The sequence below is a fragment of the Phoca vitulina genome, unplaced genomic scaffold (assembly GCF_004348235.1).
Source record: "Phoca vitulina isolate PV1807 unplaced genomic scaffold, GSC_HSeal_1.0 scaffold67, whole genome shotgun sequence".
Classification (NCBI taxonomy): domain Eukaryota; kingdom Metazoa; phylum Chordata; class Mammalia; order Carnivora; family Phocidae; genus Phoca; species Phoca vitulina.
Window position 1 is genome coordinate 2,047,607 of NW_022589770.1, and position 26,716 is coordinate 2,074,322.

General features: G+C 40.5%; 1 protein-coding gene across 5 annotated transcripts in view; it reads right to left on the reverse strand.

Annotated features, from left to right (window-relative positions):
* Nucleotides 1–1,275: 1,275 nt before the first annotated feature.
* The window catches only part of ADAMTSL1 (ADAMTS like 1), a 901,468-nt gene continuing 876,027 nt past the window's right edge, over nucleotides 1,276–26,716 (reverse strand). For all 5 annotated transcript variants that reach the window (XM_032392420.1, XM_032392419.1, XM_032392418.1 and 2 more), the window contains 3 exons: nucleotides 6,038–6,147; nucleotides 5,038–5,258; nucleotides 1,276–3,797 (listed from right to left, as the gene is read on the reverse strand). In XM_032392420.1, the coding sequence (XP_032248311.1) occupies nucleotides 3,691–3,797; nucleotides 5,038–5,258; nucleotides 6,038–6,147 (438 nt within the window). In that variant the 3' untranslated portion in view covers nucleotides 1,276–3,690. The remainder of the gene's footprint in view (nucleotides 3,798–5,037; nucleotides 5,259–6,037; nucleotides 6,148–26,716) is intronic.

Sequence of the window (26,716 nt, forward strand, 5' to 3'; positions counted from 1 at the left end):
TTTTTCTCTGTGCTCTTTGTGCGCCCCCCCCCTTCCTTGGGTTTTGCTCGGGTTTTTCTGGCTCCTCCTGCCCCCTTTCCCCCCCCCCCCCCCCCCCCCCCCCACCCTCCCCTGGGGTCTCTGTAGGATATTATTTGGTTGCTGGTATGTGAGTATTTATAGTTCTAGCATTGGCTTTTTCTTTAAAGCAAAACCTAAAACTCCTTAGAAAATAATTGGAACTTCAGGAAGAGCTTTCTGGCTTATTTTTACACTGCTTAATAGACTGTGATGTGCTGGCGAGTTGCTGGAAGACAGACTAGAGTTGGGCTTTGAGGCTGGGGCTCCTCTCAGGCGCCTCCTACCAAGGTCTTTGTGTGGACATCCTCTGGGCCTGGGGACCTGCCGCCCTTCCACTGGAGCCAGTTGATTAAAAAAAACAACTCCACAATATGCTTTTTTTCTGCACTTCCTACCGTAGCCTTATTTCTATTAAAATGCTTTAAAAAACCAGGAGCTTGGGCCCTGGAATGCCATCAGAATTGATTGTAGGGGATGAGAAAGTGACAACTCCAGTAAAATGTCCCATTGTCCTCAAGCAGTAGGGAAGAATGGTGCCCATGAAGGTGGCCAGGCGTGGTCCGCTCCTACGCGTGGGAGCTGGAGCCGGCAGAGTGGGTGAAAAAAAGGCTCTGGCTAAAAAGCCAGGCTTCTAGGAGTTTGATCCCCATTCCACAGGCTGGTTGACCCTGGGCTTCTCTGGGCCTCTGTCTACCCATATCCAAATGGTGATAATCCTAGGGCTCATGTGAGGATGACATGTAGTAATGATCTATAAATGTGAGCTCCTACTAATGGTGTTCATCCAAAATTTCAGCTCACACCTACTTTATATTGTGCACGCCCCTGTTGGCGGGAGCCCGGCCTGGAGGGAGGGTATCTCTGCACCCAAGTCTGCATCTGCCCCCAGAGATGCCGAGTCTTCTTTCTGAAGGTCCTGTGGCTCCCATCTTCCCACCACGCAGGGCCATAAATGAGATGATTGTCAAGGGCAGTCCTAAGCCTGAATATGAGCACGTCCACAGACATAGCTCCTTTAGGGTTGACTTACAGAGCTGGCCCTTCAGGCATGGGCCCCCAGCTTCCCAGGCAGAGCCGAAAAGTGCAATTCTTCCATGTCCGCTGAGCACACGTGAGTGGCTGGGAACCACCCTCACCCCCTTGAGCAGAACAAGACGGGAGGGCTGGGCTTAACAGAGACTCGGACGACCAGATTTAAATAAATAAGCTGTATTATCTGTACAAAAAATATAAATACAGTTTTGTGTTTTAGAGGAGGAAGTGCCTCCTTCCACATTATTTAGCCGCTCTAATCATCTTGTGCTGCTGTTGAGTCACGATTCACAGAACAAACAGTAAATGTACATTCATCTCATGCAAGGAGCATGCTACCTCTTACCCCAAACCTAGGTTCTCCAGGCTCGCTCTGAAACCCACTCCAACTGCTGCAGCCTGACACGAGGCAGAGCGGGAGGACACCTGCTATTTAGGAAACATAAATATTGGCCACTGGTTTTCCATAGCTACTGAACTAGAAATAACCAACTGCGTTAGTTTGTAGTACGGAATCGGTCTTCTTCATTCCATGCATAACTACTGCCTCTTACTGCCCTGTCATCCCATGTTAGATTTACAAGGTATTCTGTACACAGTGAGTGGATCTGGAGTTAAACATCAGGTTCTATTAAAAATAGGAACAATACAATAATTACCACTGAGTAATTACAGGAACACAACCGCAGGAAGTTAATCAAAAGTCCCCCAAATACTTTGTTTTCCGGATGACAATGTACAATTATTAATATTGCACTTTTTTACACAAGAAATCCTAATAAATATTCACAAAAGATATACAGACATAGAAAACATTCTCTTTTATTTTAAATAAACATGACACTGATTTTTAGTAATGTGATTTCTTAGAGCCTATTGTGGTGAGGAAGAAAGAGACCCACCTTAATTGTTCATAGCTCCCCTGGGGGGGACACAGCTTAATAGCGTCTCCCCCTCCCCATCTCTGACTTCCAGGTGCCCGGGTATCAGGGGTGGCCCTGGGGCTGAGTGGCATTTTGTGAGTTCATGTGTGGGAGGTGGGGGGGCAGTTGATCCAAGGGGTGAGTGACAGTGGCCAACGGGGGAGGTGGCCAAAACCACTCACCCAAAGCCCCTCTGCTGAAAGAGCAATTTGCCAAATAGTCCCAGAATTTCAGGTTTGCCACTAGACTGGGCCACGGCCATTTTACTGTAGCTGACGGGCCCTTCTGGAAGGGTGTGTGCTGCCTTGCTCACTGAATTCCTAAAATGGGTGGTATTCATTCTGGTAGGGTTTGTAGTATTCCATTGTGTGTGGGGAAGAGGTTGAAAAGCCTTTGAGGACCCTCTTGCAAGCTGTCGTTACCCTACGGCTTCGCCACCGCACCCCGCTACCCGCCCCAAGCTGCTGTGAGAACAGGAGGGCAGCTCTCGTGCTCCTGGAATGGCCCGCACAAGCCGGCTGTCCGGCCTCTTGTCCCCTTGTCCTGGCCAGCTCCGGAAGTGGCTCCTATGACCTGATGGATCCTCTCTGGCACACTGACCCCAATCCCTGGCCCTTAAGTGGAGCAGCATTGGCCATCGAGGCAGAAGACCCAGGCTATTCATGCTCCAAATGCCCCTGGTCCCCATCAGCAGTTAATCCTGGGTTGGGGTGGGGGTGGTGCGGAACTCGTGACTTAGGGAGAGATGCCAGGGGTGGCCTGACTGCGTAACCAGACCCCGATGTCTCACTAGCTTTGCTGGGGTTGTACAGGCAGAACGTTCGCTGAGACGGCACGGGGAAAGCAGACTCCACCCCCCCCCCCACCCCAAGGGGAGGGTCTGTCTTCTGCCTCGCAGCATGAGCCCCCAGGGCCTGTGCCCTCTAGGAGGGCGGCAGAATTTGGAGTGTCCCTTCCCGGAGCCTCGGGCCTGCTCACTCCTCTTCATCTACCTGGCTTCCCCGCTGAGGGCCGTGCACAGGCTTCTTTTTGCTTCCGTACCCTCCCCCCCCACTTTGTAGAAGTTCTGCCGCAAGTGTGCCGTAGGCCCACCTGGGTGGTCTCCCCCCGACTGCTCTGTATGGGTGCTTTGAGTTCTCACAGCTCCGCACCGGAAGCGCAGGGTTGTGGCCTGGGTTCTGCCTCACGATGGTGTCCTCCCCTCAGGCAGAGGCGGGGGGACACAGAGCAGCAGGACACTCCTGGGTCGACAGCGTGCTGCCAGGGAAGACACAGCTGGTTGTCCCAAGTCTGCATCGAGGCTTTCCAGACGCTGTCACCCTACCCGCCTGTCTCTCGTCTGCTCTTGGCCCTGCCTCCCTGCTGTCCCCAGGAGCTGTGCTGGCCTCTTGCTTGGTCTGTCTGGGACCCGGGCTGGGGAAGGCATCTGCTCCGCAACCTCCTTTAGATCCCTTTCCTTGTCTTTCCCCGACATCCTGTCCTCCAGCTAACAGAGAGAGAGGACATGCTGAGGCCCTCACATCTGGGGTGGGGGGAGGAGGTCGGACGAGGGCGTGTGTGGTGGGGGCAGGTAGAGGGCAATAAATAAATAAACCAAGAAAGCTTAAGTTCTGTCCAAGGTGGTGGCGTGAGTCCTCTGTGTGGCCAGGGTGGAGTTCCTCCCTGGGCCCCGTCTTCACGCTTTGCCACAAGTCCCACAGCAGCGAGATTTGAACTGGCTGAGTTGGCAGAGTTTCAGCTGTTTCACCTTCTCGCAGTACCTGGTGGTATCTCTGCACTCCACTGGGAAAGGGGACAGAAGAGAGATGTGAAACAGAGCCCAAGGGCTGTGGCCACGGGGTGCTTGCTGGGGTCTGCCTCGGGCACTGGGCTCCGGGGCTGGAGGGGCCACTGCTGTCCAGCGCCTGGGGGCTGGTCTCACTCTGGTGGAACTCTGCCCCGTGCCTCCCAGGCTGCCCCCGGGGTTCCAGTGGCTGGCTGGATGATGGGGGCCCCCTCTGTTTTCTTACCCTGTCCACCTCAGCCCCTCTCCTCCTTCCCCTGACCGGGCCTGACCTGAGCACTGTGGCATGCTCGCTCAGCACTGGCACAAACGAGATGGTCCTTAAATATCGGTGCTGATTTGGGGGGTGGACATCTATGATTAACACTGTACGTCTGAACTACTTTGATTGAATTGATAGTACGGATGGTGGTGAGCTCTTGACACACAGATGGGTCGGCACCACCCAGAGAACAAAGATCCTCTCTCCCCGGTGTATAAGCAAGGGGACAGTGTGCCCACAGGCATCTGCCTCAGCCTTAGCAATCCGATGCTGGGAGAGGCCCCATTTGGGGGGAAACTGCATGGCAACGTTTTAACATTTCTTATTCTTTGCCTCATACTTTGTCTTTGTCCCCCCTCCAATTTGTTTTGGGTCCAGAGGAAGAAAAAATACCCGACCGGGATACAAATGCCAATGTCAGGCGGAGGAGGATCCAGACTCGAGGCAGGGGGGAGTGAAGGAGTATCAGATCTCGAGGGCATGGGCTCCTGCACAATTTCGGTGGGCGCCCCTGGGGCGGCAGCTCCTTGTTCCATGAGAGGCAGAGCCATGATGGGTGCAGGGCCAGCTGGGCAGGAGGCGCTCGGCATGCTCGTCTCGTGTGGGCAGTACTTTCTGTCTAGTGGCCTGGCCCCCGGGAGGCATTGTCTGGTTGTCCTCTCTGGGTCCCAGCCAAGCAACTGCAGGTGAGCTGGAGGCCGATGTCATTTAGCACTGGGCCAACAGCACCTGGCTTTGCTCGTGCCTCGGGGTACACTCAGCCATCCTTGGGGGCCTGGACATGAGCATACACCTCCTTGCACACGTCTTGGCTTGCTTGCAGGTGCCCCTCTGAAAACACCCAACTCTGGCCCCAGCTCAGTGTCCCTGGGAAACCTGATCCAGTGGCCTAGGCTCAGGTTCGGGCCCAGGGCCTGCCCTCCGCCCCCGCTGGCCTATGGGGACCTGGCAGAAGGCTCTTTGGGGTTGGAACGTACTGTTTTCACATGGTGTGATGTTGCAGCGCTGCCAGTTGGCGGGCCGGGGCCCCCAGGAGCACAGGTGTTCGGGCACGGCCTTGTTGGTGCGGGCGTGCACACACTCCACGCGCCGGGCCTGGAAGCCGTAGTTGCCGCACGTCGCCGTGCACAGGCTCCACAGGCTGACCCTCCAGTGCACACTGCAGGCCTCTGACCAGCAGTTCTGGGTGCTCACGGGCCTGCGGGAGGAGCGCGGCAGGGTTAGGGTCTGCCGCCGCGGGGCCGGGATCGGGGATCGGGTGTGAAAACCGCGTTGCCAGCCCAAGAAGGCCGGGCCACTCTTCAAGTCTCTTGTGCTACCAGAGGTGGGTTCTGATCTCTGTTCGTTAGGGGGTGGCTGTAGGATCTCCGAAGGCCGTTTGCTCTCACTGGGCCCCTGGGTGCTCAGCTCTATAAAGTCCGTGTCACTGCGTGAGCCAAGAATGCGGTCTCTCCAGGATGGGGGCTGGTAGAGGCAGGGCCTGGGGCGCATGGTGAGCCCTCACCCCAAGGAGACATCCACAGGCCAGCAGGACCAGGAATGGGGACTGGATAGGAATGATAGGTTTAGACCCAGGGATCAGCGCCCTTATTTTAGTGTAACTTCTATTGGAGGGCCAACAAGGGTGGGGGCTGCTGGAGTCCTTGAGGTCTGGTGGCCGCCGCGTGGACCTCACATCCTGCCCACCTTGGGGCTAGTGCAGATGCCCTGCGGTATCAGGCCACCCTCAGAACAGCACCCTCTGTCATCTTGATCTCCAAAAGAGGAAAGCCCAGCCTGGCCCATTCAGTAAGTGCAAGGCCACCACGGGGCCATCTATGTCTAGGGAGAACAGGGGTCTGGGGAGAACGAGGTGAAAGGGAAGGGCATCTGACCACCAGGATTGTGGGATGTTGGAGGATAAATATCTGCTCAACACTGTCTTTCCGTGCTATTGACATAGGGCCTGGGGAAAGGAGGTCCATGGCTTTCTCTTACCTGGGAAGGGCGCTGCACTGCTCTGATGGTAAAGTGATGCCATCCCGTGTTTGGCAGAACACTTGTCTGTGTTGCACGGCTAGGTGAGGCCCGATGCAAGGCCCGTTGCACTGGGAAGCAGATAAAGGTGACACGTATAATGTTAGCCAAGTTAAGGGGGGCAGCTGCAATGCTCAGGCTGCATGGGACACAGAATCCTTCTGAGCATTTTGTCTGAGACCTTCCGATCATTCATCTTGCCCCTCCTTGCATCCACTAAAGGACATTCACTGGCACATTTTCTTTTCTTTGTGCCACGGCAGAATGGTTAGCTTTCCCGTGGTCTATCAGCATTCTGTTAGCAAACGGCTAATGGTCGTGTAGAGCCGGTCAGAGAATGTGCGCTCCCTCCCCAGATGAACCACATCAAAGGGTTTGTGGCAGAATGCACTAAGAATGTGGTGTGGTAAGCTTTAGAGCAGAAGACCTCTAAGTGCCCCTTCAGTCCACAGGGCAATTGGGTTTGTTGTTTTCTTGCTAAATTCATTCAAGTTAACAAGTCCATCATTTCTTTCCTTTCTTTGGCTTCAGTGTTTCCAGGTTAGACCCAGCGCGGCTGAACAGAAGTAGACTTAGGTATGTATAGTTAGTCCCTGCTCAGATTCTCCTGCTAGGTGCCCATAGAGATGGTTAAGCCTCTCCCTGAGTTGTCAGAGCCAGACTATCACAGGAAATACCCCATCCCAACAACAGTGTCTGTGAGCCAGCAGGCGCTTAGCCAGCATTTGCTACTTGAGTAGAGTAAGCAGACAGACATCCCTTAGAGGTCACTTTCGAAAAAAAGCTCTTGGGGGATCTTTGGACACCAAAGGTCCACAGGGGAGCTATTTTTTTTTATTTTTTTTGTTTTTATTTTTTATTATTATGTTAATCACCATACATTACATTATTAGTTTTTGATGTAGTGTTCCATGATTCATTGTTTGTGCATAACACCCAGTGCTCCATGCAGAACGTGCCCTCTTTAATACCCATCACCAGGCTAACCCATCCTCCCACCCCCTCCCCTCTAGAACCCTCAGTTTGTTTTTCAGAGTCCATAGTCTCTCATGGTTCGTCTCCCCCTCTGATTCCCCCCCTTCATTCTTCCCCTCCTGCTATCTTCTTCTTCTTCTTCTTTTTTTTTTTTTTAACATAAAATGTATTAGTTTCAGAGGTTCAGGTCTGTGATTCAACAGTTTTGCACAATTCACAGCGCTAACCATAGCACATACCCTCCCCAGTGTCTATCACCCAGCCACCCCATTCCTCCCACCCCCCACCACTCCAGCAACCCTCAGTTTGTTTCCTGAGATTAAGAATTCCTCATATCATTGAGGTCATATGATACATGTCTTTCTCTTTTTGACTTATTTCGCTCAGCATAACACCCTCCAGTTCCATCCACATCGTTGCAAACGGCAAGATCTCATTCCTTTTGATGGCTGCATAATATTATATATATATATATATACCACATCTTCTTTATCCATTCATCTGTTGATGGACATCTTGGCTCTTTCCACAGTTTGGCTATTGTGGACATTTCTGCTATAAACATCGGGGTGCATGTACCCCTTTGGATCCCTACATTTGTGTCTTTGGGGTAAATACCCAGTAGTGCAATTGCTGGATCATATGGTAGCTCTATTTTCAACTTTTTGAGGAACCTCCATACTGTTTTCCAGAGTGGCTGCACCAGCTTGCATTCCCACCAAGAGTGTAGGAGGGTTCACAGGGGAGCTATTAACTCTCAAAATGATAAGCAGAAATCTTTAAAAAAATTTTTATTTTTTCTTTTTAACCCCCTTCAACCATTTCTCTCACCCTCGAATTCCCTGTCTCTGGCAACTACTACCAATCTAGTGTGTGTGTGTGTGTGTGTGTGTGTGTGTGTGTGTGTGTGGTGTGTGTGTGTGTGTGTGTATTAGATTCTAATATAGGAGAGAGCATATGGTATTTGTCTTCTTTCATTTAGCCTAATGCCCTCAAGGTCCATTTATGTTGTCACAAATGGCAAGATTTTATTTTTTTTATGTCTGAATAACATTCCATTATATATACCACATTAAATAAATCCATTATAAATTATATATATCTATATATCACACTTACTTTATCCATTCATCCACTGATGGCCATTTAGAATGTGTGCATATCTTGTTTATTATAAATAATGCAATGAATATGCGGGTACATATGTCTTTTTGAGTTAGTGTTTTCGTTTTCTTAAAGAAAAAAAGATACAGTAATCAAAACAGTATGGTATTGGCATAAAATGGAATGGTATTAATTATCAGGAAAATGCAAATCAAAACCACAATGAGATATTACTTCACACCTCTTAAAATGGTTATTATCAAAAAGACAAATAGCAACTGTTGGCAAGGATATGGAGAAAAGAGAACCCTTGTACACTATTGGTGGAAATATAAATTGGTGCAGCCACTATGGAAAACAGGAGGGATGTTCCTCAAAAAATGGAAAATAGAACCATAATATGAACCAGCAATTCCACTTCTGGGTAGAATTTATCCAAAGACCATGGAAACAGTATGGTATTGGCATAAAATGGAAAATAGAACCATAATACGAACCAGCAATTCCACTTCTGGGTAGAATTTATCCAAAGAAAACGAAAACACTAGAGACTGTCCTTTCCTCACCATATATTCTTGGCTTCTTTGTAGCAAACTAATTGACCATATATACATGAGTTTAATTCTGGGTTTCTATTTTGTTCAATTGATCAATGTCTGTTTTTATGCCAATACCATACTGTTTTGATTACTGTACCTTTTTTTTCTTTAAGATTTTATTCATTTATTTGAGAGAGAGAGAGTATAAGGGGGGGGGAGGGTCAGAAGGAGAAGCAGACTCCCCGCTGAGCAGGGAGCCCAATGTGGGACTTGATCCCGGGACTCTGGGATCATGACCTGAGCCGAAGGCAGCCAGGCGCTTAACCGACTGAGCCACCTAGGCTCCCTGTTGATTACTGTAGCTTTTTAATAGAGTTTGGAATTAGGGAGCATGGGGCCTCCAGCTTTGTTCTTCTTTCTCAAGATTGCTTTGGCTATTTGTTTTGTTTTGTTTTGTTTTGTAGTTCCATATAAATTTTAGGATTATTTGTTCTAGTTCTGTGAAAAATGCCATTGGAATTTTGATAGGTATTGCTTTTAATCTGTATATTGCTTTGGGCAACATGGACCTTCTATCAATAGCACAGGACCTTCCAATCCATAAGCACAGAATATCTTTCCATTTATTTGTGTCATCTTCAATTCTTTCATCAATGTCTTCTGGTTTTCAGTAATCACCTCCTTGGTTAAATTTATTCCTAGGTATATTTTTCATTTTGATGCAATTGTAAATGGGATTGTTTTCTTCATTTCTCTGATAGTTTGGTGATTTTTGTATATTGATGTTGTATCCTGCAACTTACTGAATTTGCTTATTATAGTTTTTTGATAGAGTCCTTAGGGTTTTCTATACATAATAGCATGTCATTTTTGCTTTCACTTTTTAAATTTGGATGCCTTTTATTTCTTATCTAATTGCTCTAGCTAGGACTTCTTATACTATGTAAAATAAAGATGGGGAGAGTGGGCATCCTTCTCTCGTTTCTGATCTTAGAAGAAAGGCTTTCAGAGTGGTACCCTTTGTACCACTGAGGATGATGTTAGCTGTGGACTTGTCATATATGGCCTTTATTATGCCGAGGTACAGTCCCCTTTATACCCACTTTGTTAAGAGTTTTTATCATGAATGGGTATTGAATTTTGTGCTTTTTCTGCATCTCTTGAGATATGATTTTTATCCTTCATTTTGTTGATGTGGTGTATCACATTGATTGATTTGTGGATGTTGAACTATCCTTGCATCTGAGGTAAACTTCATTTGCTCATGGTGTATGATTCTTTTAATATATTTTTGAATTTGGCTAGTGAAAATTTTGTTGATCTTTGTTTGCATCTATGTTCAGCAGGGATACCGGCCTGTAATTTTCTTGTGCCTGACTTCTTTCAGTTAATGTTTTCAAGGTTCATTTATATTGTAGCATGTATAGAATTTCATTCCTTCTGAAGGCTGGATAATACTCTATTGTAAGTATACACTACATTCTGTTTAGCCATCCGTCAGTGGACATTTGGTTGTTTGCACCTTCAGGCCATTGTGATGCTACGGTGAACATTAGTGTACATATATTTGTTCAAATCCTTGCTTTCAGTTGTTTTGAGTGTACATCCAGAAGTGGAATTGCTGGATCATATGGTAATTCTATGTTCAGTATTTTGAGAAACTGCTGTACTGGTTTCCACAGTAGCTGTACCATTTTACATCACCATCAACAGTGCACAACGGTTCCAGTTTTCCCACATTTCCACCAATGCTTAATTTTATTTTTAAAAATAATGAAGTAGTATCTCATAGTAGTTTTAATTTGCATTTCCTTAATTGCTAGTGATGTTGAACATCTTTTCATGTGTGTATTGTCCATTTGTATGTCTTCTTTGGAGAAATGTTTATTCTAGGCTTTGTGTTTTGTTGTTGAGTTGTGGTTCTCCTCTCTATATTTTGGATATCAATCCTTTATCAGATTTATTATTTGCAAGTATTTTCTTACATTCTGTGGGTTGTCTCCTCACTTTGGTGTCCTTTGATAAAGAAAAGCTTTCAATTTTGATGACATCCAGTTTATCTAATTTTTCTTTAATTGTGATTTTAGTGTCCTATCCAAAAAATCATTGCCAATCCAGTATTATGAAGCTTCTTCCCCATGTTTCTTCTAAGAGTTTATACTTTTAACCCTTACATTTAAGTCTTTGATCCATTTTGAGTTAATTTTTGTATATAGTTAAAATAAGGATCCAGCTTCATTCTCTAGCATGTGGCTATCCAGTTTTCCCAGCACCATTTGTTGAAAGGCTATTCTTTTATCTGATCATATGTACAAAAGTTTATTTCTAGGCTCTCTATTCCATTCCCTTGGATTATATGCCAGAACTACACTGTTTTGGTTATCGTAGCTTTGTAATAAATTTTGGTATCAGGAAATGTGAAGCCTCCAACTTTGTTCTTTTTCAAGATTTTTTTTTGGATATTCAGGATCTCTTGATATTCCATCTGAATTTTAGGTTGGATTTTTCTTATTGCTGCAAAAAGTTCTGGGGATTTTGAATCTCTAGATCAATTTGAGCTATACTGACATCTTAATAATAAGTAAGTTTTCTAATCCATGAACACAGGATGTCTTTTTTTTTTTTTTTTTTGGTCTTCTTTAATTTCTCTTAGTAATGTTTTGTAGTTTTCAGTGTACAAGTCTTTCACCTCCTTGGTTAAGTTTATAAGTATTTTTGGGTGTTATTATAAGTAGAATGATATTCTTTTTTGTTTTTGGCACTTTAGAGCCAAATTTGTTTTTTAAAATTTCAATTCTAGTTAGTTGACATACAAGTTCAATATTGGTAACAGAGTAGAGTTCAGTGGTTCATCATTTACATATAACCTCCCAGTGCTCATCCTAATGAGTGCCCTCCTTAATACCCATCATCCATCTAGTCCACCCCCCACACACCTCCCTCCATCAACTCTGTTTATTTTCTATAGTTGAGTCTCTCATGATTTGTTTCCCTCTCTCTCTTTTGTTCCCCCTCTTGAATGTTCACCCGTTTTGTTTCTTAAATTCCATATATGAGTGAAATCATATGGTATTTGTCTTTCTCTGATTAATTTATTTTGCTTAGCATAATGTACTCTAGCTCCATTCACGTTGTTGTAAATGGCAATGTTTCATTCTTTTTGATGGGTGAATAGTATGATTTTCTTAATTTCCTTTTCAGATTGTTCATAATTCATGTATAGATATGCAACTGATTTCTAATTTTTGTATCTTGCAACTTTGTTGAATTTATTAGCTCCCAGAGATTTATTCTGGTGTTGGTATTGGGATTTTTAGGGTTTTTACATATGAGATTGTGTCATCTATAACAGAGATAATTATCACTTCTTTTCTAATTTGGGTGGCTTTTCTTTCTTTTTCTTGCCTAATTGCTCTGAACTTCCAATTGTACGTTGAATGGAAGTGGTAAACATTGCATTCTTGTCGTCTTCCTCATCTTAGGGGAAAGTGTTCAGTCTTCACTACTATGATAGTTATGGGGTTTTTTTTAGCTGTGGATTTTTCATAAATGGTGTTTATTATTTTGAGGTAGCTTCTTTTTATTACTAGTCTGTTGAGTTCTTATCACAAAAGGATTTTGAATTTCAGCAAAGACTTTTTCTGCATCAGTTGAGATCATGTGTTTTTTTTCCTTTTATTCTGCTAATATGGTATATTATCATGGTTAATTATCATATGTTGAACCATCCTTATATTACAAGAATAAACCCTACCTGAAGGTTTGTAATCCTTTTAATATGCCACTATATTTCATTTGCTAGTATTTTGTTGAGTCTGCAGTAATGGAGAGAATGAAGAAGTGGGGAAGGAAGCCATAAGACATTCCAAAGTGGAAAAAGTTAGTCCTTCCTTATCATTAATTTATTATCATTAATTTAAAAGGGAAAAAAACTCCCCACTTAAAAGGCAGATATTAGCTTAAAAGCTTAGATTTAGATTTTTTTTTTTAACCTCTCCACAAGCAACACTGAAAGTAAAAGTATGGAAAAAGATATTCCATGCAAAATAGTAACCAAAAGAGAGCTGCGGTGGCTATCCTAATAAGAAAATATATTGATAAAAGGCCAAGATATAACAACTATTAACATATATGCATAAGCACCAAACCTCCAAAACGCATGAATTAAACACTGACATCTGAAGACAGAAATAGACAGTTCTACAGTAATAATTGGACACTAAAATACCCCACTTTCAATAATGGATAGGACAACCAAAAGAGCAATAAATAATTTAACAAGACTATAGTCCAGTTGGACCTAAGAGACCTATACACAAAACTCTACCCAACCAGAGCAGAATACACATTTTTTTTTTCATCTTAGGCCACAAAACAAATCTTAATAAATTAAAAAAAAAAAAAGAAATCGTATCTTTTCACCACATGAATTTCTGCATCAATAATTAAAAGGGATATTGGTCTTTAGTTTTCTTGTACTGTCTTCCTCTGGCTTTGGTATCAGAGTAATCCTGCCCTCACAGAATGAGTTAGGGATTGTTAGTATTACCTCCCTTTCAATTTTTAGGAGGAATAAATTTAGGCATAAATTCTTCTTTAAATATTAGGTAGAATTCACCAGTAAGGACATTTGGGCCAGGGCTATTCCTACTGATTGATTGATTGAAACTCCCTATTAGTTATAGGTCTATGCGTATTTCTACTTCCTTACAATCTGGTCTTAATGGGTTGTGTGTTTCTAGGAAATTGTCTATTATATCTCGGTTATTCAATTTGTTGGTGTACTGTTGTTCATAGTATTGATGTATTACCACTTTTATTTCAGATTTTAATAATTTGAGTTTTCTGGTTTTTTTCTTAGTGTAGCTAAAAGTTGGTCCATTCTGTAGATCTTCTGGAAGAACCAACTTCTGGTTTCATTGATTTTTCTATTTATAGATATTATTGTCTTTATTATTTCCTTTCTTTTACCAGCTTTAGTTTGCTCTTATTGTTTTAGTTCCTTAACGCTGGAAGTTAGGTTGTTTTTTGAAGTCTTTCTTTTTTAATGTAAGCATTTATAAATATATATTTTTTCCTCTGAGCACTGTGTTCTCTGCATCTCGTATTTTCCAATTTCCCAATATTTGTGAATTTTCCTTCTTAAATAACAGTTGAAAAAAAACATCTCTCCCAGTTTTTGTATATACTCTGTGCCTGGGCTCTCCTCCACTGATTGATTAGCTGGGTGTGCCCTGAGCCTGGGCATCAGTCTGCAATGAAAGCTTAGGATACGCTCAGGTCTTCTCTGTGAGCATATGTCTTGCCTGGGCCTTGCATGTAGTTTTCTCAATTTCCCTATACATATGTCTGCTTTCTAATGTCTTAATTTCCTAGGGTATCTCACCCCAAGTTCTCAGGGCCTTCGGTGGTCTATTTTATGTCTTTATCTGGAATCTCTTGCTCCAGGTGTCTGCAGGTCTGTAGTCCTCCTTCAGCTTTCACAAGCAGTGGCTGCTTCCCCCATTTGAGATCTTAGTTGAGACAGAGACCATTCTTTTAGGTGATTCCCTGATAGGTTAGAACATTGCAGATAGGGTTTTCTGTGCTCCCTATGGATTGAGGGAGGGAAATGGACTGCTGCTGCCTCGAGGCTGAGACTGTGCCATGCTGAGGAGAGGGTGGGGAAGGATGAATGAAAATGCCCCCAAATTTCCTACTTTCTTAAAGGTAGATTTTTATTTGGGTGTTTGCTTTGTTGTTGTAGGCTTTTACCTCTATAGGGTTAGTTCAGCCAATTTGTTTTTTGATGTTTCCATGGGGGAATGGGAACTTAGGGCTACCTAGTTTGTCATTTTGCTGATGTTCTTTGACCACAACTGGAAATTACTCACTGCTGATTTGACTTAATTGCCCATTGACATACTGAAACTTCACAAGTTGCCAGTAACTGCCTGTCACTCAGGTTCCCTTGGGTACCAGATAATATTTATTTACCTTTTCTTGTTTGTTGCTACCCCGATCCTTCCTTCTTTCTGGAAACTCCTTTGTTACTCTCCGTGAATATACTTTCTTTTTCTACTCATTATATTTTCTTTTTTCCCCCCTCCTGTTTCTGCCAATTAGTGTTCCCGAAGGTTCTATCCTGTGCATCTCATGCTTTCCCTCCTCTTAGGTTACACTACCCTTTTAAGTGCCAGATCTACATCCAACTGCTGAATGAAAATATCTAATGGGATATTTCACAAATAATACTAAACAGGTTTGAAACAATTTCTTACCCAATTCACCCTCTTATTTCTGTTTTCCTACCTAGTTCAGTCCATTTATAAATGTGTCAGCTTCTTCCTCATCTGTGATATCCAAGCACTACTGAAGCCATGTGAATCAAATTTTCATAGAATCTATGAGGTCTCTCCATTGCCTTCATTTCTATCAGCACCATTTCTCCAGTAGATAGTTTCTCTTTGTCCACTCTTGTCACTTCTCGATACTATGCTGCTAAATATATAATCTTTTAAAAGTCAAACAAGATAGCATTCATAATAAAATCCAAACTCCTCATAGAGCATACTAGATTACTCATGATCTGGCACCTGTTTTCCAGCCACATTTATATTTCTAACATTCTGGGGCTGCTTTCAGTTTCATTCCTTCACACATGCTTGAATGGAACACATTCCCCACCCAAGACAGGTGAAAAAGAAAGTTGAATTATTACATGAAGCCAGATTGTTAGAACTGAGAAAGTGGTCTTAGACATCAGCATGGTTTCCATAGACTTCAAAGAAGTAGGCACATGAAAGAACATATATTTGCATGACACTATTCCAAAAGGATTTTCTTGTCAGAAACCATTACCATTTTCATTCTCACAAGAGTGGAATGTGGAGGTTTGGAGGGCATCCATAGCTTGAAGCACATCCCAACACTATCACCGATAGGAAAATACCAACAGGATTGTGAGATCAAGCAGTACCCTCTAACTTGTAATAATACTTCAAATCTTGCTACTCTTTAAAAAAGCTTTTAGAAATCCAGCATGGATGAATAACGATAGATCAACATTGTGAGAAACTTCAAAAAGAGATAGAAAATACCAAATAGAAGTGAAAGCTATAGAACACAGTAACTAAAGCTGATAAATATAATAGAGGGGTTCTGAAGCAGAAGGACCAGTCATCTCAAAAATAGGCAGTGGAACTCATCCAATCACAGGAGCAAAAAGAATGAAATAACTGCCTGAAGATAGTTTACAGGACAACAGCAAATGGACCAATATTTGCTTCAAAGAGGATGCAGAAGGAACAGAGAGAAAAAGAAGAAAACTTCTTAAGAAATCTAACCTGGGGAAGGAAGGAACCAGATAATCAGATCCAGGAAACCCCAAGAATTCCAAAGAAGATGAATCTTAAGAGACCCACACCAAGACCTATTATAAATAACATGTCAAAATTTAAAGATAAGGAGACTATTAAAAGTAGTAAGAAAAAAAAAAAACAACCCCACAACCTGTTACATACAAGGGAACCCTGATAAGACTATCAGGGTTTTCTCCGATTTTTTTTTTTAGCAAAAACATTGAATATACTGTGTCATTGTCGTCTCACCTGCTGAAAGAAAAAAACTCCCAACTGAGAATACTCTACCTGGCAAAGTTATTATTTAGAACTGAGGGAGAGAGAAAGTTTTTCAGACAGGCAAAAGCTAGAGGAGTTCACAATCAATTAGCCAGCCTTAAAACAAATGTTAGAAGAAGATATCATATGTCAATTATATTTCAATTAAAAAATAAAAACATCTTCAGTAGCAAAAGAAATCTCACAAGAAGATATTCAATTTTAAAAACATTTACATAAGAATGCATAATATAAACAAAAAATGTCAAAGGGTCAGCTTCACACTAAAACCAAAGGGCATTAATTAGTAACTAGAAAACATGAAAGTAAAAACTCGCTGGTAAAGATAAATATATAGAAAAGGTAGTGGATTAATACTTATAAACCTAGTATGAAGTATAAAAGACAAAAGTAAAAATAACTCAACTGCAATAATTAATTAGTTAAGGGATCACAGATATCACATCAAAAACAAAATGGGGAGAGAGTAAAAAGGTAGAGCTTTAGAATGGAATCAAACAAGTTGGTATCAACTTAGAATAGATTGTTATAGGTATGTTGTTATATGTACACCTCATGGTAACCACAAAGCAAAAGCCTATGGTGGATACACACAAGATAAAGAAATCTAAGCATATCAATAAAGTCATCAAACCACAAAGGAAGAAAGGAAGAGATAGGAACTATAAAAAAAGCAGTAAGTACACACATACCAATTATGTTAAGTGTAAATCAATTATAAATGCTCTAATTAAAAGACGGAGGGTGACTTAATGGATAAAAAAACCAAGACCTATCTAAATGCTGCCCATAAGAGCCTCACTTCAGAAGTAAAGACACACACTGGAAGTGAAGGGATGGAAAAGATAATCCATGTAAATGGAAACCAAAAGAAAGCAGGGGTAGCTATACTTAGAGCAGACGAAATACACTGTAGTACAAAGATTGGCATTACATAATGATAAAGAGGTCAATCCAGCAAGAGGATATATCATTTGTAAATACTTATACACCCAACATAGGAGTACCTAAATATATAAAGCAAATATTAACAGATCTAAAGGGAGAAATTGACAGTAATACAATAATAGTAGGGGACTTTAACACCCCACTTACATGAGTAATATGTCCTAAATGAAAGAACAAGTTGTTTCTTTGAAAAAAACAAGACAAAACCACAGATGAAAAGCTAAATGAGTTCAAAGTAATGGTGGTACAGATACTAGACTTGAGAAAAGAGTTGAGCTCAGGGAGAATTTCAACAAAAAGAAAATATAAAAAAAAAAACAACTCAAGCACTGAAATGAAAAATACACTAAAGAGAATCAACAGATTAGAAAATGCAGAATGGTTCAGAGATCTGGAAGATAGGGTAATGGAAGCAACCAAGCTGAAGAGCAATTTTAAGTGAGGATCCCAGAAGGAGGGGACAGAAAACTTCCCAGACATCTAAGTCTAGGAAGCAGATCCCCAAATAAGATGAATCTAAGGAGGTTCACACCAAGACATGCAATAATTAAAATGGCAAAGATTAAAGATAAAGAATCTTAAAAAAAGCAAGAGAAAAGCAAACTGTTATATACAAGGGAAATCTCATAAGGCTGTCAGCTGATTTTTTTAGCAGAAACTTTGCAGGTCTAAAGAGCATGGCATGATATATTCAAAGTGCTGAAAGGAAAAAAAAAATCCACAACAAAGAATACTTGGCAAGGTTATTGTTGAGAATTGAAGGAGAAAAAGAGAGTTTTCCAGGCAAAATTTAAAAGCATTCATCACCAATAAATCAGCCTTACAAGAAACATTAAAGGGAATTTTTTAAGTGGGAAGAAGGGGCCATACTAGAAAAAAACTTCAGTGGTAAAAATGAACATATAGTAAAGGTAGTAGATAATTACTTATAAAGCCAGTGTGGAGGTTAAAACATAAAAGTAGTAAAATCATAATTATCTACAAAAATTAGTCAAGGGATACACAAAATAAAAAGATGTAAAATATGATATAAAATGTGGAGGGGGAATAAAAATTTAGTGGCTTTAGGATGTGTTTGAATTTAAGCGACCATCAAATTAATATAGACTGCTATACACCTAAGATGTTATATATGAATTCAATGGTAACTACAAATTAAAAACCTAACATGTATACACAAAAAACAAAGAGGAAGGAATCCAAGCATAACACTGAATAATGCCATCAAACTATAAGGAAAGAGAGCAGAAGATGAAAGGAACAGAAAAGAACTAGAAAACCAAAATGGCAATAAGTACATACCTATCAGTTATTAAGTGTAAGAGGACTGAATGTTCCAACAGAAAGAATAGTGTGATTGAATGGATTAAAAAAAAACCTATCTATATGCTGTCTACAAGAGACTCACTTCAGACCAAAAAACATGGGCTGAAAGTGAAGGAATGGAAAAAGATATATCAGACAAAACAGACTTTAAAACAAAAAGTATAGCAAGAGACAAAGAAGGGCATTATGTAATGATAAAAGGATTAATCCAACAAGATGATGTGACAATTGTAAATATGTATTCACCCAACATAGGCGCATAAAAGTATATAAAACAAATATTAACAGACATAAAGGGAAAAATTGACAGTAATACAATAATAGTAGGGGACTTTAATACTCCACTTACCTCTATGGCTAGATTATCCAGACTGAAAATCAACAAGGAAACAATGGCTTTGAATGACATATTAGGCCAGGTGGGCTTAACAGATATACAGAACATTCCGTTCAAAAACAAAACCAAAAACAAACAAAAAAACAATACACATTCTTTTCAAGTGCACATGGAACATTCTCTAGGACAGATAACATGTTAGGCCACAAAACAAGTCTCTATAAATTTAATAAGATTAAAATCCTATCAAGCATCTTTTCCAACCACAATGGTATGAAACTAGAAATCAATTACAATAAAAAAATGGAAAAACAAAGACATGAAGGCTAAACAACATGCTACTAAACATCCAATAGGTCGATGAATAAATTAAAGAGAAAAATCAAACAAAAATAAAACAACAAAGAGGTGAATGAAAATGAAACACAACAGTCCAAAATCTCTGGGACACAGAAAATACAGTTCTAAGAGAAAGTTTATAGTAATATAGGCCTATCATGAGAAACAAGAAAAATCTCAATCTAACCTTATACCTAAAGAAACTGGGCTTTGTTCTTTTTCCAAAGTTAGTAGAAATAAGGATATAATAGAGTGGAAATAAGTGGAAATTAAAAAAAAAATAGAAAAGATCAACAAAACCAAGAGCTGGTTCTTTGAAAAGATAAATGAAATTGATAAACTTTTACCCAGACTCATCAAGAAATAAAAGGACTCAAAATTAGAAAAAATGCAGAAACTGACACCACAGAAATACAAAGAATTATAAAGAGAATACTATGAAAAATTAGATGCCAACAAACCTAGAAGAAATGGGTAAATTCCCAAAAATATACAGTCTTCTGAAACTGAATCAGGAAGAAATATAAAATCTGAACAGACCAATTACTAGTAATGAAATTGAATTTGGTAATCAAAAATTCCCAACAAAAAAATTCTACCCAACTTTTAAAGAAGAATTAATACCTATTCTTTTCAAATTATTCAAAAAAAAAAAAAAAATAGAAGAAAAAGGAAAGCTTTCACACTTACTCTACGAGGCCAGCATTACTCTGGTACCAAAACCAGACAAAAGACACTACAAAAAAAGAAAACTACAGGCCAGCATTCCTGGGGAACATAGATGAAAAAAATCCTTGAAATATTAGGAAACCAAATTTAAAACTATATTAAAAAAAGATCATTCACCACAGTTTAGAGGGATTTATTCCAGAGAAGCAAGGGCAGTTCAATATTTGCAAATCACCAATGTGATACATCACAAAATCTTATGATAATCTCAATAGATGCAGGAAAAACATTTCACAAAATACAATATCCATGCATGAGAAAAACTCTCACCAAAGTGGGTTTAGAGGGAATATACGGAATGTACTTCAACATAATAAAAGCCGTGTATGAAAAACCCACAGTTAACATCATGCTCGATGGTAAAAAACTGAAAGCTCTCCCTCTAAGATAAGGAACAAGACAAAGATGTCCACTCTCACCACTTTTATTCAACCTAGTACTGGAAGTCTTAGCTGCAGCAATCAGAGAAGAAAAAGAAATAAATGGAATCTAAATTGGTAAAGAAGAAAGAAAACTCTTCACAGATGACATATAATACCATATATAGAAAACCCTAAAGATGCTACCAAAAGCTATTAGAATAAATTCATAAAGTTGCAGGATACAAAATTAATACACAGAAATTGGTTGCTTTTCTATACACTGATAAAGTGGCAGAAAGAAAAATTAAGAAAACAATACCATTTACAATTTCACACACACACAAAAAATCTAGGAATAAATTTAACCAACGAAGTTAAGACCTGTACTCTAAAAACTATGACATTGATGAAAGAAACTGAAGATGACAACTGGAAAGGTATACTATGCTCACAGATTGAAAGAATATTGTTGAAATATCCATAGTACCCAAAGCAATCTACCTATTAAATATAATCCCCATCAAAATATCAATAGCATTTTCCACAGAACTAGAATATTCCTAAAATTTGTATGGAACCAAAAAAGACATTGAATATCCAAAGCAATCTTGAGAGAGAAGAACAAAGCTGGAGGTATCACAATTCCTGATTTTTTTTTTTTTTAAGATTTTATTTATTTATTTGAGAGAGAGAGAGTGAGAGAGAGCATGAGAGGGGAGAGGGTGAGAGGGAGACGCAGACTCCCCACTGAGTGGGGAGCCAGATGTGGGACTCGATCCTGGGACTCCAGGATCATGACCTGAGCTGAAGGCAGTCGCTTAACCAACTGAGCCACCCAGGCGCCCTCACAATTCCTGATTTTAAGATACGCTACAAAGCTATAATAATCAAAGCAGTAAGGCACAAAAGTAAACATAAAGATCAATGGAACAGATAGAAAGGCTAGGAATAAACCCACACTTATACGGTCAATTTTCAACAAAGGATACAACAATATACAATGGGGGAAAAGAGGTTTTTTTCAATGAAGGGTGCTGGAAAAAGTGGACAGCTACATGCAAAAGAATGAAACTGGGCCACTTTCTTATATCATACACAAAAATTAACTCAAAATGGATTAAAGGCCTACATTTGAGACTTGAAACTATAAAACTCCTTAAAGAAAACAGGCAGAAATCTCTTGGACATCAACCTTAGGAAGATATTTATGAATATGTATCCTTAGTCAAGAGAAAGGAAAGCCAAAATAAATGATTGAGATTACACCAAAATAAAAAGCTTTTGCACAGTCAAGGAAACCATCAACAAAACAAAAAGGCAACCTAGTGAATGGGAGAAGACATTTGCAAATAATATATCCAATAAGGGGTTAATATCAAAAATAACTTATACAAGTCAATACATACACACAAAACCCATGAAAAAATGGGCAGAGAACCTGAATAGACATTTTGCCAAAGAAGATACACAGATGGCTAACAGACACATGTAAAGATGCTCAACATCATTAATCAGGAAAATGCAAATCAGAACCACAATGAGGTATCATCTCATACCTGTCAGAATGCCTAGTATGAAAAAGATAAGAAATAACAAGTGTTGGCAAAGATGTGGAGAAAAGGGAGCCCCTTGTGCATTGCTGGTGAGAATGTAAATTGGTATAACTACTGTGGAAAACAGTATAGGAGATCTCAAAAAATTAAAAATAGAAATGCCATATGATCCAGTAATTCCACTACTGAGTATTTACCCAAAAATCATGAAAACACAAATTCAAAAAGATGTATGCACCTCTATATTTATTGCAGCATTATTTATGGTAGTTAAGATATGGAATCAACCCAAGTGTCCACTGATAGATGAATGGATAAAGATGTGGTATATACCTATACAATGGAATATAACTCAGCCATAAAAAGCAATGAAATCTTGCCATGTGCAACAACATGGACAGACCTAGAGGATATCATGCTATGCGAAACAAGGGAGACAGAGAAAGACAGATACCATATGATTTGACTTAAATGTGGAATCTGAAAAACAAACCAAACCAAACAAAAGCCAGACATTTAAATACAGAGGACAAACTGTTGATAGCCAAAGGGGAGGTAAATGGGGTGATGGGCGAAATAGATGAAAGGGATTAAGAAGTACAAACTTTCAGTTATAAAACACAAATCATGGAGATGAAAAGTACATCATAAAGGAATATAGTCAATAATATTGTAACGTATGGTGACAGCTGGTGACTGCACTTATTGTGGTGAGCATTGAGTAGTGTATAGAATTGTGGGATCACTATGTTGTACACCTGAAACTAATAGAACATTGTATGTCACTATACTTCAATAATAAAAAATAAAATAGCAAAAAAAGTAGGCATAGAGAGAATGTACCTCAACAAAATAATTCCTATGACAAGCCCATAGGTAACATACTCAAAGGTGAAAAGCTGAATGCCTTTCCTCCAAGATCAGAAACAAGACAAGGATGCCCACTTTTGCTACTTCTACTCAATATAGTATAGGCAGTCCTAGTCAGAGCAATTAGTCAAGAGAAAGAAATAAAAGGCATCCAAATTAGAAAGGAAGAAGTAAAACTGTCACTATACGTGCAGATGACATTTTATATAGAAAACCTTAAAGAGCCCCCAAAACCGTTTAGAACAAACCAGTCAGTGAAGTTGTAGGATATGCAATCAATAAAAAAAGTCTATTGTATTTCTAGACTAATAACAAATTCAGAGAAATTAAAATAATCCCATTTGTAATTGCATCAAAAAGAAATATCTAGGAATAAATTTACTCAAGGAGGTAAAAGACCTGTAAACTGAAAACTATGACACGAGTGAAAGAAATTGAAGAAGATGTAAGTAGATATTCTGTGTTCGTGGATTGGATGAATCAATACTGTTAAAATGTTCATACTACTCAAAGCATCTACACATTAAATGCAATTCCTGTCAAAATTCCCATGACATTTTTCACAGAAATAGAAAAATCAATCTTAAAATTTGTATGTAACCACAAAAGACCCCAAATAGCCAAAGCAATCTTGAGAGAGAACACAAAAGCTGGAGGCATCATGCTCCCTGCTTACAAACTATTAAAAAGTTATAGTAATCAAAACAGTATGGTTTGGCATAAAACCAGACACACAGGTCAATGGAACAGAATAGAGAGCCCAGAATTAGACCCACATATATATAGTTAATTAATTTATGACAAAGGAGCCCCGAATATACAAGGGAGGAAGGACAGTCTCTTCAATAAATGGTGCTGGGAAAACTGGATAGCCAGATACAAAACAATGAAATTGGACTACTCTTACATCATACAGAAAATTTCACTCAAAATGGATTAAAGACTTGAACATAATTTTTGAAATCACAGAAATCCAAGAACACATAGGCAGTAAGCTCTTTGACATCATTCTTGGCAATTATATTTTGAATCTGACAGGAAAAGCAAAGGCAACATAAGCAAAAGTAAACAAGTGGGACTACATCGGCAAAGGAAACCATCAACAAAATGAAAAGGCAACCTACTGAATGGGAGAAGATATCTGCAAATCATATAAGGGGTTAATATCCAAAATACATAAAGAACTTTTACAACTCAATAGCAGAAAACCAAACAATGCAATTTAAAAAAGGCAGAGGATCTGAATAGACATTTTCCCTAAGAAGACATACAGATGGTCAACAGGTGCATGGAAATGTGCTCAAGGTTACCAAGCATCAGTGAAATACAAATCCAAACCACAGTGGGATATCACCTCATTCCTGTTAGAATAGCCAGTACCAAAAAGACAAGAAATAAATGTTGGTGAGGATGTGGAGAAAAGGGAACCATTATGCACTGTTGGTGAGAATGTAAATTGGTGCAGCCACTATAAAAACCAGTATGTAGGTTCCTCAAAAATTTAAAATAGACCTACCATATCAACCAGCAATTCTATTTCTGGGTATTTATAAAAAAAAAAATGAAAACACTAACTTGAAAGGATATATGACCCTCATGTTTATTGCAGCATTATTTACAACAGTCAAGATACAGAACAACCTAAGTATCCATCAGTGGATGAATGGATAAAGGAAATGTGGTGTATACACACACACACACACACACACACACACACACACACACACACACAGAGGAATATTATTTAGCCATAAAAAAGAATGACATCTTTCCATTAGTGATGGCATGTATAGACCTTGAGGGCACAAAAGTCAAATAAGGCAGACAGACAAATACTGTATAATTTCATATGTGAAATTTAAACAACAACCCCTACCCCCAACCATAATAAATGCAGAGAATAGACTTGGTTGCCAGAGGTGGGGGGTGGGGGTAGGTGAAATATGTGGAAGGGGTCAAAAGGTACAAACTTCCAGTTATAAAGTAAACATGTCCTGGAGATGCAAGGTACAGCATGGTGACTATAGTTAATAATACTGTATTGTATATCTTAAAGTTGCTGAGACTCGATCTTAAAATCACAAGAAAAAGTTTTTTTCTAAGTATGTATGGTGATGGATGTTAGATTATTGTGATCATTTTGCAATGTATACAAATATCAAATCATGTTATACCCCTGAAATTAATATAATGGGTATATGTCAATTATACCTCAAAAAAAAATTCATTATCTAAGGCTCTGCCCAGACCTGCCATATCAGAATTTGCATTTTTGACAAGATCCACAAGTGATTCACATTAAAGCTTGAGACATACTTGCCTAGAGGGTTTTAGAAGAAAGAAGGGGATGAGAGTGTTGTTTGAAGGCAAGAAAGGGGGAAGGACCTTTTTTCTCTCTTTTAGAAAAAGTAATCACTGAGAATGATCAACGTGCACGATGTATATCCCCTTTAGTCACCTCAATGATACAATGCAGAAACATCTCCCGTGTGAAGCCAGGTCTGTTCCTAATTGTAATTTCACAAACTGCCAGTAAGCCTTGAAGGCCTAGAAGCAGAGCTGCCTTGGGCAGAATGAAAGCTAGCAGAAGTGGGCTTTTCCAGGTAAGAGAAAGATGATATCCCCCAGGCATCAGAGCAAAAGGGAGCTCATGCCTCTTTGATTATGAAGCACATACATTAGGTCACTGGAAATGAGGGGGGTTGGTAAAAGTGCCAAAAAGGAGCCTTAGGCCGAGTGTGTTGATTGGCCGGTGTTGAGCATTATCCCCGGACTCACCTGGGACACAAATGGCTTATGGATTGCAAGTGAATTCTGTGGCCAGATTTCCTCCAAATAACATTTGATCTTCATTAGAGATGGCCACAGTATATTAACTTAATGGGAAGTTCCAACTGACTGTTTTTCAAAGTACACACCTCGGGGTGGGGACGGAGGAACATGAATGCAGTAATGTGTAGACAGCCAGTTCCAACATGTTTCGAGTTGCTAGCTGCCCAAGACATTCTGTCACATTAGTTTGTACAGTTACACAAAGAATCAAGGGCCTTGTGGTAGTTTTGGGCTGTCCCAGCAGGCCAAGCTTAATGGCATGTTTCAGACACCAACCAATCACAAACTATGCCTGACCAATCAGAATGGTTAGCCTAGCAATTAGTGCCAGCCTCTGACAAACAACAGATGTCACCACACCGTTGGTGGGGTGGGTACTAGCTGATTATCAGCCCTGGCAGGCAGCTCTTAGATGCTAAGTAGGTCCCTGGTAGGTTCTGAACACAGACTTTGAAGGGAACTGCGCATACGCCATTACGTCACTTCCCCCAAGCACCACACTGGATTGTTTTTTCAGTGCCAACAACATTCTAAAACAGAGAAGGGGTCAGATGAGTAGGAAAACTCCTCTCTCTCTAAACAGCCTATGTACCTGCAGTGGGGAAAGCCTAGGCCTCTAATTACAATGCGAATTCCTGACTGGTGCTCAGTCCCACCCAGCCCAGAAATGATGTGAGATCAATGGTAGGGTGACTATCGGCACCTCCCATCCCTCCGAGGCTGCTTCTGTCATGGCATAGTGTCCATCATTGCTCAGGTTTGTTCTTCCCATAGAGAATCTTTAGTTTGTGTAAATTTTTTTAAGTTATAACTAACCATAAAATTTCCTTTTCAAATGGACAGAGTCCTGTGGTTTCTTCCTATTTCCAGAAGAGGCCCCATCCCTACTGGGGTCCTATGAGCCCCCATTTCTGCTGTGTGTTGAGCAAACCTGGGACTTTTTTGGCCATCCTCTGGCTGAGAATTGAGAAAGGAGTTGGTGGTTTCAAAGTGATCCAGCTAGGCTTCAACTCTTCTTGGCTCAGAAGAGTGGTTCTCTACGCTGCCTGCATGCCAGAATCTCCCGTGTAGTTTCGAAAATTGCCCATGCTCCGATCCCGCCCCTTA